This window comes from Lagenorhynchus albirostris, chromosome 20 (genome assembly GCF_949774975.1).
Source record: "Lagenorhynchus albirostris chromosome 20, mLagAlb1.1, whole genome shotgun sequence".
In the NCBI taxonomy this organism is placed as follows: Eukaryota; Metazoa; Chordata; class Mammalia; order Artiodactyla; family Delphinidae; genus Lagenorhynchus; species Lagenorhynchus albirostris.
Window position 1 is genome coordinate 35,964,396 of NC_083114.1, and position 12,489 is coordinate 35,976,884.

Genomic DNA, 12,489 nt, shown 5'->3' on the forward strand with positions numbered 1-12,489 from the left:
ATGAGAAGTCGCAGAGCCCATGTGGTTGGGGGTTGTTACCTAAAGAGTTCTTCAGCCAACAGACGTTTATTGAGCACATACGCGGTGCGAGCTCGGAGCCTCTTCCTGCCTCCACAGATGCTTCTGGGATTAACTAACTAATGGGTGTGGGGTGGCCAGCAGGGAAGGGGGAGGCACCCACAAGATAACGGTAGAAACGTTGGCAATGGCCTTGCTCACCTCACCCCCTTTGCCCAGAGAGGAGCAGCAACCTCCTTAAGAGCTCGGAGTGGCCCAGACCTGATGGCTTCCCCTCACATTCCTTCTGAGCAACCCTCCTGAGTGCCTGCTGTGTGCGGGCGCTGCGCCCCCTGGGGGCACACAGAATCCTGCCCTCCTGGAGCTTACATTCTAGGGCCAAAGCTGACCCCAGCAAGGCGCTCCTACAGGGCACATCCTATGGGAGAGCACGGAGGCTGGGCAGAGGGCTCTCTCTGAGCAGGGGAAAGGCCTCTGTCAAGACCTGCCATTTGGGCAGAGGCCAGAATGACTGCACTAAGGGGAAGTTTTGTGGACATGGGAACTGGGGGTCCCCGGCAGAGGGAAGAGCGAGTCGAAGGCCCTGAAACAGGGTTGTGTTAGAAGGCAGCGCAGCTGGGGCACACAAGCCGTGGGAGGGGTGGTGATGAGGTCAGAGGGGTGGACGGGGTCTCTACGCCTGGCCAAGAGTGTGGATTTACTCTCGGTGTCTCGGGAAGGCAGAGGAGAGTTGACAGCAGAGGGGCGAGACTCCCTGATTTTTCTTGTTAAAGGAAGGGCCCAACTGGTGTTGGAGGCGAGACTGAAGGGGCAGGGAGGAGGCAGGGAGGCCACAGGGAGGCTGTTGTGGGGGTCCGCGGTGAGATCCTGGAGCTGGCCTGGGAAGGTCATTGTGGAAGCCGTGAGATGTGGATGGATTCGGGACATTTTTTGAAGGTGGGGATTCTGGGAAGTGAGAGGAAGGAGAGCAACTTGGGGTCCTCATGACCCCCTTGCCTATACATTTCTGAAGAGCGGGATGCAGTGTTCAGAAACTCGGCCTCCTCTGGGGTCCTTGGCTCTGGGGGCATCGCCATTAGACCGGGGGCTGCCCTGCCTGTTTCAGCCTCCCCTCAGCCCCCAGGTTGGGCCCTTGCCTCCAGGTGAGAGAAAACTCCCATGCATCCCCCCTACCTTCCCCCTCCACACACACACACACACACACACACACACACACACACACACACACACACGGGGAAAAGGGGTGATTAAGCATCAGGACAGCGGGTGGGGCCCAGGCCTAGTGTGAGGGGCGTAGAAAGGGGTGGCGAGGCCTCAGGGTGGGCTTGTCTGTATTCTGTTGGAGCTGCCCTCGGCGTCAGGGGCCTGGGCCAAAAGGCCCTGCTTCTCCCTCGCCCTCCTTACCTGGGTCCCCTCTGGGGCTTAGTCCCTGGCCTGTCCTCCCCAGGGAGCATGAGATGTGAGACGGGATGTGCCCTGGCTGGTAGGGGCAGGGGTGGAGCCGGCCTGCTTTGGTTGCAGCCATCTGAGAAAAGCAAGCTGTGGCCACTTCCTGGTCAGCCAGTCTCTCCAGGGCTCACGTGGGGACCAAGCTGAGCTGGTGACCCCAAGCTCAACAAGGGCTGTGCAGCGTCCTGCGGACCTCGCCCCTGTCCCTGAGGAGCGCACCGGGAGGGGTCGCTGATCCGGGTCACTGATTCAGGGTCCTGCACCCCAACCCCCCCTCCATATCTAGGTTATGACTCCCAAAGGGACCTCCCCCCAGGAGATCTGGATGGGTGAGAGCCTGGATCTCCTGCTTCCAGAGCCCCTCAACCCTCCAGAAGGCGGCTTGGAGGTGGACATGCCAGGTTTGAAACCAAGCTCTGCCACTTGCCTGCTCTGTGACCTTGGGTAAGTCACTCATTGTCTCTCGGACTCAGTGTCCTTGTCTATAAAATGGGGATGGTGATCCAGGTATCCCTCGCCGTTAGGTTCATGGGAGGATTAACATCAGGGCTGCATATGCAGGTCCTTCGCTCTTACTTTCAGAGAATTTGAGAAAGGGCCAAGAGTCCAGAGGGCAAGGCGGCAGCTCCTGGCTCCCTCGAAGGGCTCCCCCAAGGCAGAAGGGGAAGCAGAGGCAATGAGGGCTGGGAAGGAGGCTGCTGAGAGGAAGGTACAGCAATAGATGAGCAGAACAGCAGGTTTTATTCTGGGCGACCTGATCCCAGATACCCTCATCCCATCCCATCCCATCCTCATCTCTCTGCTTATTCCAAGCCTGGGGTCCACTGGGACAGGAGCTGGAGTCGGAAGGAAGGATGTGGCCATGGGTCGTGGCTGCTCTGTGCGTGGGGAGAGAAGGGAGGATGAGGCCAGGGTTGGAACTGGAGCGGCAAAGAGAAGAGAGGGTGGGGGTCTGCGAGGACCAGGACCCGGTTCTCCTGCCTTCCCCACCCTGACCCTCTGAGTCCAAGTGCTTGGCACTGGGGCCCACACACCTGGCACTGCTGAGCACCCCCCACCACTGCCTCAGAGGGGCAGACAGGTCTGTGTGCCCTTTCCCATCCGCCCCCGTCACCTGCCCCAGCCTTGAGACGGAGGCCACCTTACTCCCAGAAAAGAGGCTGGCACTGCCCAGCCGGACCCACCTGTGTGGGCCCTCAGTGCTGGTCCAGGATGAGGGGCACCCGGGCGCTGTCCACTTGCGGGGGCAGCCGCTCGCCTGTGCGCACGTTGAACATGGGCAGGGTTGAGAGTGGCCGGGGCACCTCTCGGCTAGCTGCCATCTGTCGCAGCTCCTCTGTATTCCCACGGATGGTACAATGGTGGACCATCTGGATACTGGGGACACAGGGCCAGCAGAATCATCAGCTCTAGGAGTCAGCACCCACTTTGGGGTCCAGCCTGGCATTATCTCTGAGCCACCCTGAAGTCTTCCCCGCCTACAATGTGTGGGGAGACACACACGGGATGGGTGGGGGAGGACAAACAGGAAGTTCTACGGTGTCAGCTTAGTGTCCAGTGACTGAGGCATGGGGTCTGGGTGCAGACATCCTGGATTCAAAGCTGTGTGTCCTTTGAAAGTTGCTTAACCACTCTGTGCTTCAGTTTCCTCAACTGTAAAATGGGGATGATAATAATAGAACCTACCTCCTAGGATTGTTTTGGAGATTAAATGAGAAAATGCAGGCTGGGTGTTTAGAAAAGTGCCTGGCACATGGTTAAGAGTTCCTGAGATACTAAGACATGAATAGATACCTACAGTGGTATTTATTACCAGAAGCCAGTGTTTGCTGGGCTCTATATTGTTTTTATATTCTGATGGTGATCCCCCTGTGTCCCTTCTAGCAATCAGTTCCCTCTTCTAATATTCTCTCCCAGCACCGAACCTCCCTCCCCTCCCCGTCATCCCCATCTTAGTCTGGCAAATCTACCTCCTTCACCTTTTCCTAGATTTGCCCAAGTTCTTTCCTGCTGGGCTTTGACTGCCTGTATTTTGGACCCTCAGACCTGGGCTCCACTCCCTCTGTAACTTGACCCCCTCCCACCCTGCCCCAGGCTGTCCCCAGCATTGCTTAGCTCCAGACACACACAGAGTCTTGCTTCCTGTCTGTGTTTCGGACCAAGGCTCCTTGAGGCTGGAATGAGGTCCCACCCTCACCGGACTGGAAGCCCCAGCAGCGCCCAAAGGACTGACTACCACCCCCTTTAGTAAGTCCTACCTGAGCTCTAGCTCCAGTTTCCCCTAAGAGGGCTGAGCCTCGTTCTCATCTGACGTTCTCATGGGCTTGCTTTCTGCTGTCCGAACTTTAGTTCGTTTTGAGAAGTAGGGTAGGGTAGCACAGTGGTTAAGCATGAGAACCTGCTTTGGGTCTGAGTGTGAGTTCCACTGCTTACTGGCTGTGTTACCCTGTGTAAGTTACTTAACCTCTCTGTGTCACCATTTCCTCGACTGTAATGCAGTTGTTGTATGAATTAAGTGAGTTGATGCAGAAAAAACATTTACATCTACTGGTCAGCATGCAGCAAAAGATAGCTATTATTGTGGGGAGACTTCCATGGCTATTATTATCGTTGGTGCTGTTTTATTGTAGTAGGCCCACTGATAAACTTGGCCTCCAGTGGAAGGATGTTTCCGAGCCCTTTTACATGAACCCACCCACATTTGTGGGCTCAGCCTGGAGACCTTTTCCCAGACTACCTGCTGGGTCAGACAAACAACAGGGACTTTTCAGTACGGACAATAAGAACTGGTTTTCTTAAAGGGGTGGGGGCCCCAGGCAGGGTGGAAGCAATCCTACTTACTGCTGGATCACTGATCAAATCTGGGAGGAGGAAATGATCCCTACCCATGCCCGTGTCTCAAGTCGTGGACACAGACTCCAGCTAGAGCCTGAGAGATCAGACTACAGAAAAGTTTTTCTAGCTTCCTACTGAATGTGCCGGGGAGGGTCAAGATGAGCTATTGAGTCTGGAATTTGGCAAGCAGAGTTGTCCAAAGCACAAGTTTCCATTAGCAGGCAAGGGGAGGCTGAGAGGGGACGGGAGCAGGAAGCGTGTGGCAGTGGAGGCAGCCTGGCAGGTAATGATCCCTCCGGTGGGGGAGGCCTTAGTTGATGGGCCTCCTCCCCACTCCCAGCCCCACATCTGGGTCTCATTACTCTAGTAACACACACAGGTGGAAAAACGTTCTGCGGACAGTTTTCCAGAGCAGCAGCAGAAGTCAGACCCGCGGTGCCCTCCTCCGCAGTCCTTCCACATCAGCACTTGGGCAGAAAAACCAACTGGCAGGCATTCTCCCTCTCCACACACACACGCACGCACGCACGCATGCACGCACAGCCCCTTGAGCCCTGATTCTGACACACAGATCACAGGAGAGGGTCATTGGGCTGGAGGTTGGGCTAGAGGATGTTCTGACCAATAAAATCTGACGTAGGTGAAAAACAGGCAGCAGAATCACAATTTTGGATCATTTGAAAAATGAACCTGAACAGGCAGAAAGAAAAAAAATAGGATTTTGTAGAAATAAATCAACACAAAATCCAAATCAACAAGGGCTGATACCGTGCGCGCACGCGCACACAGGGTAAAATTGCTTATTGACTCGAAACTGATGGAGGAAGCATAGTTTCCTGACACCAGCAGAGCTAGAAAGTTGACCCAGGAAAGGCAGACCTGGTGGAAGTAACTGGCCAGAAGAGAATCCCCGCAGTGGCAGGAGACGACACTCATCAAATTTGGCACAGGCCCCCAAATTGAGAAATAAAATCCTCCTTGTAAAATTTACATAGAAAATCACTGATCCCAGTGGGGGAAAATTCTACCAAATAAAAATGAAAGCAGAAAAAAAAGCAAATCTTTTTCATTGCTTTGTGTAAAAAGTTGATCAAGGAATTAAATCGACTTAGATAGATCAAGGAATTACATTTGTGTTCACTCAGGAACATTTATTCCCCATAAAAATTCAAAAACGTTGGTATAATTCTGATTCTAAAAATGTATTGTTTAACCCAATGGATTTATATGGTGCGGTCAAAATGGGGGGGTTAAGGCGCCCTAGAGTCAGCTGGCGAGAACATACATACCCCGTGGGTCCACCTGCTTGGCTCACTCAGCCACAGCCCTTCTCCCCAGGCTCCCTGGCACGTCAGATGCCCACACTACCTGGCGTCTGCCCCACGCAGGGGGGAACAACGGGGCTACTGTGACCCTCACAAGATTCTGGTGACCTCACAATGCTCCCCTGAGGTCACCACAGGGATAACCTTACCACCCTCTGCACCTGAGGCACAGCTCTGCTGAGGCCAGCGTGGGTGACCATCCTTAGCCCTCCTTCTGGCCACCCAGGGAGGGCAAGGCTCCGGCCAGAGCCCTACAGGGAAGCCTCTGAGGGAACCAGGAACAGGGACGCACCTCCTCCACCGAGGAGTAACTCAGGGGAGACTTCCAGCCACCATCCTGGAGGTCCTCGCACCCAGTTCCCTTCACTGGCCCCAGGAAGAGATGAAGAAAGACACTTCGCTGCCACCCCCATCTGGGCCCTTGGCCTCAAACAGTGCCCTGGGTGCAGTCCAGCAGGCCAGCACGTCCGGACTCCCGAGCAAGAGAGGGACTGGGTGCCACGCCTCCTCCAAAACCCACCGGAAGCCCAACATATCCAAAGTGATCCTGGGGGTCATGGCGAGCAAGGGGGCGCGCAAGCGCGTGTCCCTGGCTACCCTGAGGAAGGCCGTCGCCACCAGCGGCTACAACATGACCCGCAGCGCCTGGCGCTTCAAGCGAGCACTCAAGAGGCTGGTGGACAAGGGCATACTCAAGCAGGTGACAGGCAAGGGGGCCACAGGCTCCGTCTTCATGGCCAGCAAGCATGCCTCCAAGTTCAAGCCCGAGGCAAAGAGACGGCAACGGCAGCGGCAGTGGCAGTCGGGGCAGCGCCGGCCTGGGCAGCGCCGGTTGCCCATGGGCTCCAAGCAGGGGCACAAGAAGCTCGCCAAGGGGGTTCGCAGGGCGGCCAAATGCTGCCACAGTTAACCAGGAAGGCTGGGCAAGCAGGGAGGGCTGCCAGGCCCGCCACAGGCTCAGTGCAGTGGGGATAAAAGGAGCCTAACATTTCACACCTGCCTCCTGGAATCTCTGGGGTTCAAGGGAGAGGGACAGAAAGAGGTCTGGAGGCACAGAGGACAGGTAAGGCCATGGGTGGGGAAAAGCTGGGCAAAATAAGAGTGAGATAGATTTGGGAAGGGCTGGAAGGATTGAAAGCACCCAGATGTTAGCTGGTCCAACCGCATCATCTTGCAGGTGAAGAAACTGAGGCCAGAAAGAGTCACAGTAACTGTGTGGCAGAAAGCAGCCTGGAACCCAAGTGTCTGACTCCCAGCGAACCGTGGTTGTGTGTGTGTGTGTGTGCGCGCGCGCGCGCGCACGTGCACGCGCTGGAAGCCTTTTAAGTTGCTTTCTAAAGTTGCTTCTCAAGCCCTTTCTCCCAGGGTGGCAGCAGATCCCTGAAGCTTGGCTAGGTCCCCTCTCCTGTCCCACTTTAGGCTCCTCCATGGAGACCAGAAAATGAGAAAACCAAGCCAGGACAGGTCGGGCCCAGCGCCCAGCCAGCCGAGGGCTGGAGCGCACAGGCCGAGGGTAGCTTCATCATCCCAGAGTAATTTGGTTTGTCTGCTGCTCATGGAGGTTGGAGGGTCCAGCCTGCTAGTCTAGGAGACCTCCCACCCAGCCCCCAGATTTCCCCTACTCACTCAGAGGTGGCCAGGTCTCTCTTCAACCTGGAAAAACAAGGGAGGGGATTAGCTATTATCCACAACCCGTCCCGGTGCCAGGCCAGGCAAGGGGCCCTTCCTCCCTTCCTGGCTGAGGACTCTGCTCCCTGAGGGATCTGGGTCCCCACGTGACACCAGTGCCACAAGGAATCCCACAACGTGAGCACCAGCCCCAGTGCCCTCCCTGCCCTCAGCCCCCACACTCACCGTCCCTCCCGCCGGCAGCACATAACGTAGGCCAGGAGCAGGGTGAGCAGTAGGGCCACCAGCAGGGGCACCAGGAGGGTGACCAGTGCGTCGGTCAGGAATTCTCGGGCTGTGGCCTCGGTGGGTGGGCAGAAGAACGGGTCGTGCTCCAGGATCCCATCACCTGGCGTGGGTACCTCATCTGCCGGCTCTGGCACTGACTTGTCCACCTGCTCAGAGAGCCCAGGGCTGACCCAGGAGTGGATGGCCAGACACAGAGAACCTCAGGGCGCAGGGCAGGAGTTCTGGGGCCAACCTGCTCCATGCAACTGCAGGGATTCCTCCTGCCTGGCCTCCCCCAGCTCATGTGACCGAGCAGAACAAGCACTGGTCTAGGTGCCAGGAAAGAAATTCTAGGAGAGGCAGGACCGCACAACGGTTAGAGCACAGCTCTCATGTCTGACTGCCTGGGTTTGAATCCTGTTTCAGACAAGTGCTATGCTGCAATGACTTACCCCTAGGTGCCTCGGTTTTCTCATCTGTAAAGTAGGGACGCTAATAGTGGTACCTGTCTCCTGGGTGGTTGTGAGGATAAAACATGTTGATTGCATAGTGCATTGCCCATGGCAGGTGCTCAAGAATGTTGATTACCAGTTCCTGCCTGTGCTGTCGGTCAAGTCACAGGAAGGGTTCCTAGCCCTGGGAATAAGATCTCTAGGGACCCTAGACCCCTCAGCTCAATATCCCAAAGAGCAGTAGTGAGCATCTTTGGTTTATAACATGGGGGTGAGAGCTATCTGTCCCTTATTTTAGGCCAATTTGCTGTGACACCTTAGAGGAAAATAGAGCTGTCACACAGAGGCCCCAGGTGGAGAAAGGAGTTTGGAACCATCCTGCGGGAGTGATTGTTCTAGCTGTTCCGTTGGGCACAGCTGGGGCTCCAGGAGCGGGTGATCCCTTGTCTGGATCATGGGCTCTGTTGCCCTCTTGTGGAAGAAGGTAGAACATGTGTGTGCGCACGCGCGCGAGTAGATAATTGAAGAAACGGAAATGGGATGGGATGGGGATGGAGGAGACCGTGATGGGGGCCATGCCCCGCCCCCACCCCTAGAACCAGGGTCCCTCCTCACCAACAACACGTTGCACCAGTCAACTCGGAAGTGAGGTGCCAAGGTGTCATAGCAGGACAGCAGTGGAGGCTGGCCCTGGGCACAGCGAGCTTGGCTGTCCGGGGATGCCACCATCTTCAGACAGGTGGAGAAGGGTGAGGAAGAGCCCACCTTGATGTATACCCTGGGCCCAGACAGAAACCACTATCAGAAAATCGGGGGTATCACTGGGCACTGGAGATTTGAGGGTTATGGTCACCCTGAGATCTGGGGTTATGGTGAGAGTACACAGAGCACCCATCTTCTGGGGCCTTGGCCCCCAGGAATGTCCTTTGATGGATGGATCTATCATGTCCTTATGGGCACCAGGAAGTGCAGAGTTCAGGGTAACTAGGGTTTGGGCCCAGGAAGGGCAAGAGGGAGGAGATGAGGGGGTGGCCAGAAGGAAGTGGACAGTGATGTGATGCTGGGAAGTAAAGATGCGCACGGTGAGCGTGCAAGTGGTAAAGCCCCACTTGGAAGTTAGGGAGACCCATGTTCTATGCCCACCGCCTAGACAAAAGGCAAGCTGCCCCCTCCTCCAGGAAGCCCTCCTGGGCTGCATGCCTACCCTTCCTTGCGGCCCTCGATAGGAAGGGGGACTCGGCCCCCACGGTCCAAGGCAGAGGTGATGTTGAGCAGCTGGAGTTCCCCTGGCTCCCAGAGCCCCCCCAAGGCTGTGAGGAAACGGCCGGCAGGTGTCGAGGGCAGCACCTCCTCTACATCATGGCTGCGCACCAGGAACTCAGCCTGGTATGGTAGCAGGGGGCCTGGGAGGGCCAGGTGGGCACCTTAGGCCGCACCCAGCCCCCAGCCCTGCGTGGATCGTTCCTAAGCCTCCCCCCATCCAAGCTGGTCCCCGTGTCCCCTCAGCTCCCTTCCTTCCTCCCTAATACCCCCTATATCACAGACCTCAAACGCCCTTCCTCCACACCCACAGCCTCAATTACTCACCCAAGCCTCCACCGTCTATCAGCAGAGCGGCCGAGAATACAACTCCAGAGTCTTTCCAGGGTGCCCTGCTCCCCACTACTCACTCTACACCCGCCTTCCAGGGGAGATTCCCCCAAGACTGGCATTGGTGGGGTAGGGGTGGGGCGGGGCTGGCGGTACCTTCTGGGTCTCCAATCAACAGCACCAGCCTATGCCGGGTGGTGTCAAAGCTGTCCCGATTGTAGGCTGTGACCTGGAGGATGGGGTAGAGGGCTGAGAGGTGGGGTTAGGAGAGAACCTACCCCCTAACCCCGGGTGGTGCGGCTGGGCCTGGCGGGAGAAGACTGAGATAGCCCACCAAATTAGAGGCATGTGAGTCACGTAGATGAGTGAACGCCGGGTCCCTGTTGCAAGCGACACAGCCCACTGGGGCCCCTACTGGTACCTCGATGACCTGGCGTCCGCGATCTGCTGGGGTGGGGGCGCCATAGAGAAAGCCAGGCTGGTGGGGGCCGCGCTGGGCGTAGCGGAGCCACCTGGGCAGGTCTGGGTGTCCCTGGAGGTGGGCGTGGTAGGTGATAGGGACGGTGGCTGGGACAGCTGGCGGAAGGGAGGAGAGGGGATTGGAGACACAAGAGGAGCCTTCACCAGCCCTGGGCCAGGCGCCCCCAGTCCACCCCGGTGCCCCTCAGGCCCCTCTCACAGACGACGAGCTCAGGAAGGTGCAGGAAGTTTTCGCGATCCAGGGTGTGTACAAAGACGCGGCCCACGAGCGGGTGCAGGGTGGTCTGCTGGGCCTCGGTGCGCCCCAGCCCTGCCAGGAGACCTGTGGGGACCCACGACCCCCAGACACACGGCCCAGCCTCAGTCCTGGCCAGGGAATAAGGTCCCCTTTTCCACCAGCCCCTAGTGGCCCTGAGGGAGTGGAGACATGTGTGAGAGGAGGCAGATGGATTTGCTGGCTCCCAGGCAGGATGGGTTGGGGCCCTGGCTGTGCCGCACACTTTAATCAGTGACAAGACCCAGACCTTAGTTTGCTTTGGATTCACGGAAGCCCCTCACTCCTCATTTTGGGCCTCCATTGAGGGTCACAATGGGCAGGGACTGATGTCTGGCTGAAAGGGGTGTGGGGTGTGTGAGTGTGTGTCTGTGTGTGCGAGTGTGTGTGTGTGTGTTAAGAGCACTTGGAAAAGACCCCCAAGCTGACTGTGGGAGGCTGGAGGGGGTAGGAGGGAGGGAGAGGTAAGGACCCCTCGGAGGAGGCAGGTAGCCATTCTGGGGCCCCCACCCGCCTCCCCTAATATACAGAGGGGAGAGGGCCCACACTGGAGGCCACTAGGAGCTGAGCAAAGGGGAGCCTGAGCCCAGAGCCCCAGGGAGAGGACCTGCCCCAGTGACCCTCACACTCTCCCAGGGCCAAATTTAGCCTGGACCCAGGAAGAAGCCAGCCCATTAAAGGGCCCATGGCGCTCTGGGCCTGTGCAGTTAGGCCCAGCCTAGCTTAGGACACCTTGCCCCTCAGAGTTCCCAGCCAGCACCCCATATCCCAGCTCCCAGCCCCAGTTCCCTAGAGCCCCATCGGCTGTGGAATTTACACCCCAAAGTCCCTGTGGCCCTTGCCTCACCCCGACCCCCAACCCCTCCCCTGAGGAACTTCTCACCTCCCCCCAACCTGGACCTCTCCCCTGAAGAAGACCCCAACTTACCCACAAGGAGAGAAATCCAGATTAGCACTGCTGCCATGGCTGTCCCAACCTGGCCCTGCCTGTGAGTGACAGAGACAGGAGCAGGGAGCAGGGAGGAGGGAGGAGGGAGGAGGGAGGGGGAAGGACGGGAAGATGTCCCAGAGCAGCTGGGCCCGGCTTCAGCCAGCGGGACCCTCCCCTTCCCCACCCAGAGCAGGCACTAAATCTAGGGTGGACACCCTCCTCACAGGATGAGGGCCCTCCAATCATCCCCTTCCTAGGGCCAGAGTATATTTTCTAAACCATCAACCTGACTGCCTGAGGCCCCCCTTAAAACCCTAATGGCTTCCATCGCCCTGAGCTCCGCAGCGGCTGATGGCTTTCAGGCCCTGCCTGTACCTGGCCATCCTGTCCAGAATCCCCTCTCTTCCTCCTTACCCCCTCCCCGCACACACACACTACCCCAGGCTTCTGCCCTGCCTCCCTCTGCTGCCCCACAACCTGATCATCTCTCCTGAGTATACACCCCTTTGCACGAGCTCTTCCCTCTGCCTGGAGCTCCCTTCCTGCCCTAATCCTACCTTTCATCCTACCTTCTACTCACCTTGCAAGACGCAGCACAGGCATCCTCTCCTCTCTGAAGCCTTTCTGTCCTCCCTCCTGTGTGGCACAGCCAACCACACAGTGTTGCGTGGTGGCCTGGGATCTCATGATCTTTGCATCCCTGGACCTAGCCCAGGGCCTGGCAACTAGTAGGTGTAGGGGGCGAGGTGACAGCTTCATGAACAGCACGTGAGGGCACCCCTTCACCCAGCCCTCTCCTCAGACTAGGCACCCCCAGCATGCCCCCCAGGTCCGGGAAGAGAGAGAGCCTTGGACAGAACCAACCAGGTAGAGACAGGGAGTAAAGGAGGCCTGCAGGCCTGGACATGAATCCCACCTTGACCCATTCACTGGAGAATATGGCCTTGAAAAATCATCTGCCCTCCCTAGGCTCTGTTTCCACGACTACAAAGTGGCAAGAACAGTGCTCTCCTCCGGGTGTCCTTGTGAGGAATCCACAAAATCGTGAATTCAGCACATATTACAGAGCACCTGCTATGTGCCAGGCACTGAGGGGGCAGAGATGAGCAGCCCCTACTCAGGTGGAGCTCTCACGTCAGCAGGTGATGACAGCTGCCCTCTGCCTGCTACTGTGCTGAAGGTTTTACATAGATTTACATATAGTAACTCATCCCATCCCCACGGCCGTTCCATGAAGCA

At 57.4% G+C, this 12,489-nt stretch overlaps 2 protein-coding genes across 4 annotated transcripts; one reads left to right on the forward strand and one right to left on the reverse strand.

Annotated features, from left to right (window-relative positions):
* Window positions 1-2,189: 2,189 nt before the first annotated feature.
* Window positions 2,190-11,318, reverse strand: SGCA (sarcoglycan alpha). Of its 3 annotated transcripts, none has more exons than XM_060133981.1 (10): window positions 11,248-11,318; window positions 10,245-10,367; window positions 9,987-10,141; window positions 9,722-9,794; window positions 9,180-9,378; window positions 8,591-8,753; window positions 7,482-7,690; window positions 7,254-7,280; window positions 2,652-2,844; window positions 2,190-2,340 (listed from the first exon to the last, which is right to left on the reverse strand). In XM_060133981.1, exons 1-9 carry the CDS (start codon window positions 11,282-11,284, stop codon window positions 2,664-2,666), a joined length of 1,167 nt encoding a protein of 388 aa, XP_059989964.1. In that variant the 5' UTR covers window positions 11,285-11,318; the 3' UTR covers window positions 2,190-2,340; window positions 2,652-2,663. The 3 variants fall into 3 exon arrangements, with proteins under 3 accessions (XP_059989964.1, XP_059989963.1, XP_059989965.1); XM_060133980.1 differs by having other exon boundaries at window positions 2,190-2,345; XM_060133982.1 differs by having other exon boundaries at window positions 2,190-2,387.
* Window positions 6,010-6,565, forward strand: LOC132511135 (spermatid-specific linker histone H1-like protein). The gene has a single exon (XM_060133983.1). It carries the CDS (start codon window positions 6,010-6,012, stop codon window positions 6,535-6,537), a length of 528 nt encoding a protein of 175 aa, XP_059989966.1. The 3' UTR covers window positions 6,538-6,565.
* Window positions 11,319-12,489: the final 1,171 nt, after the last annotated feature.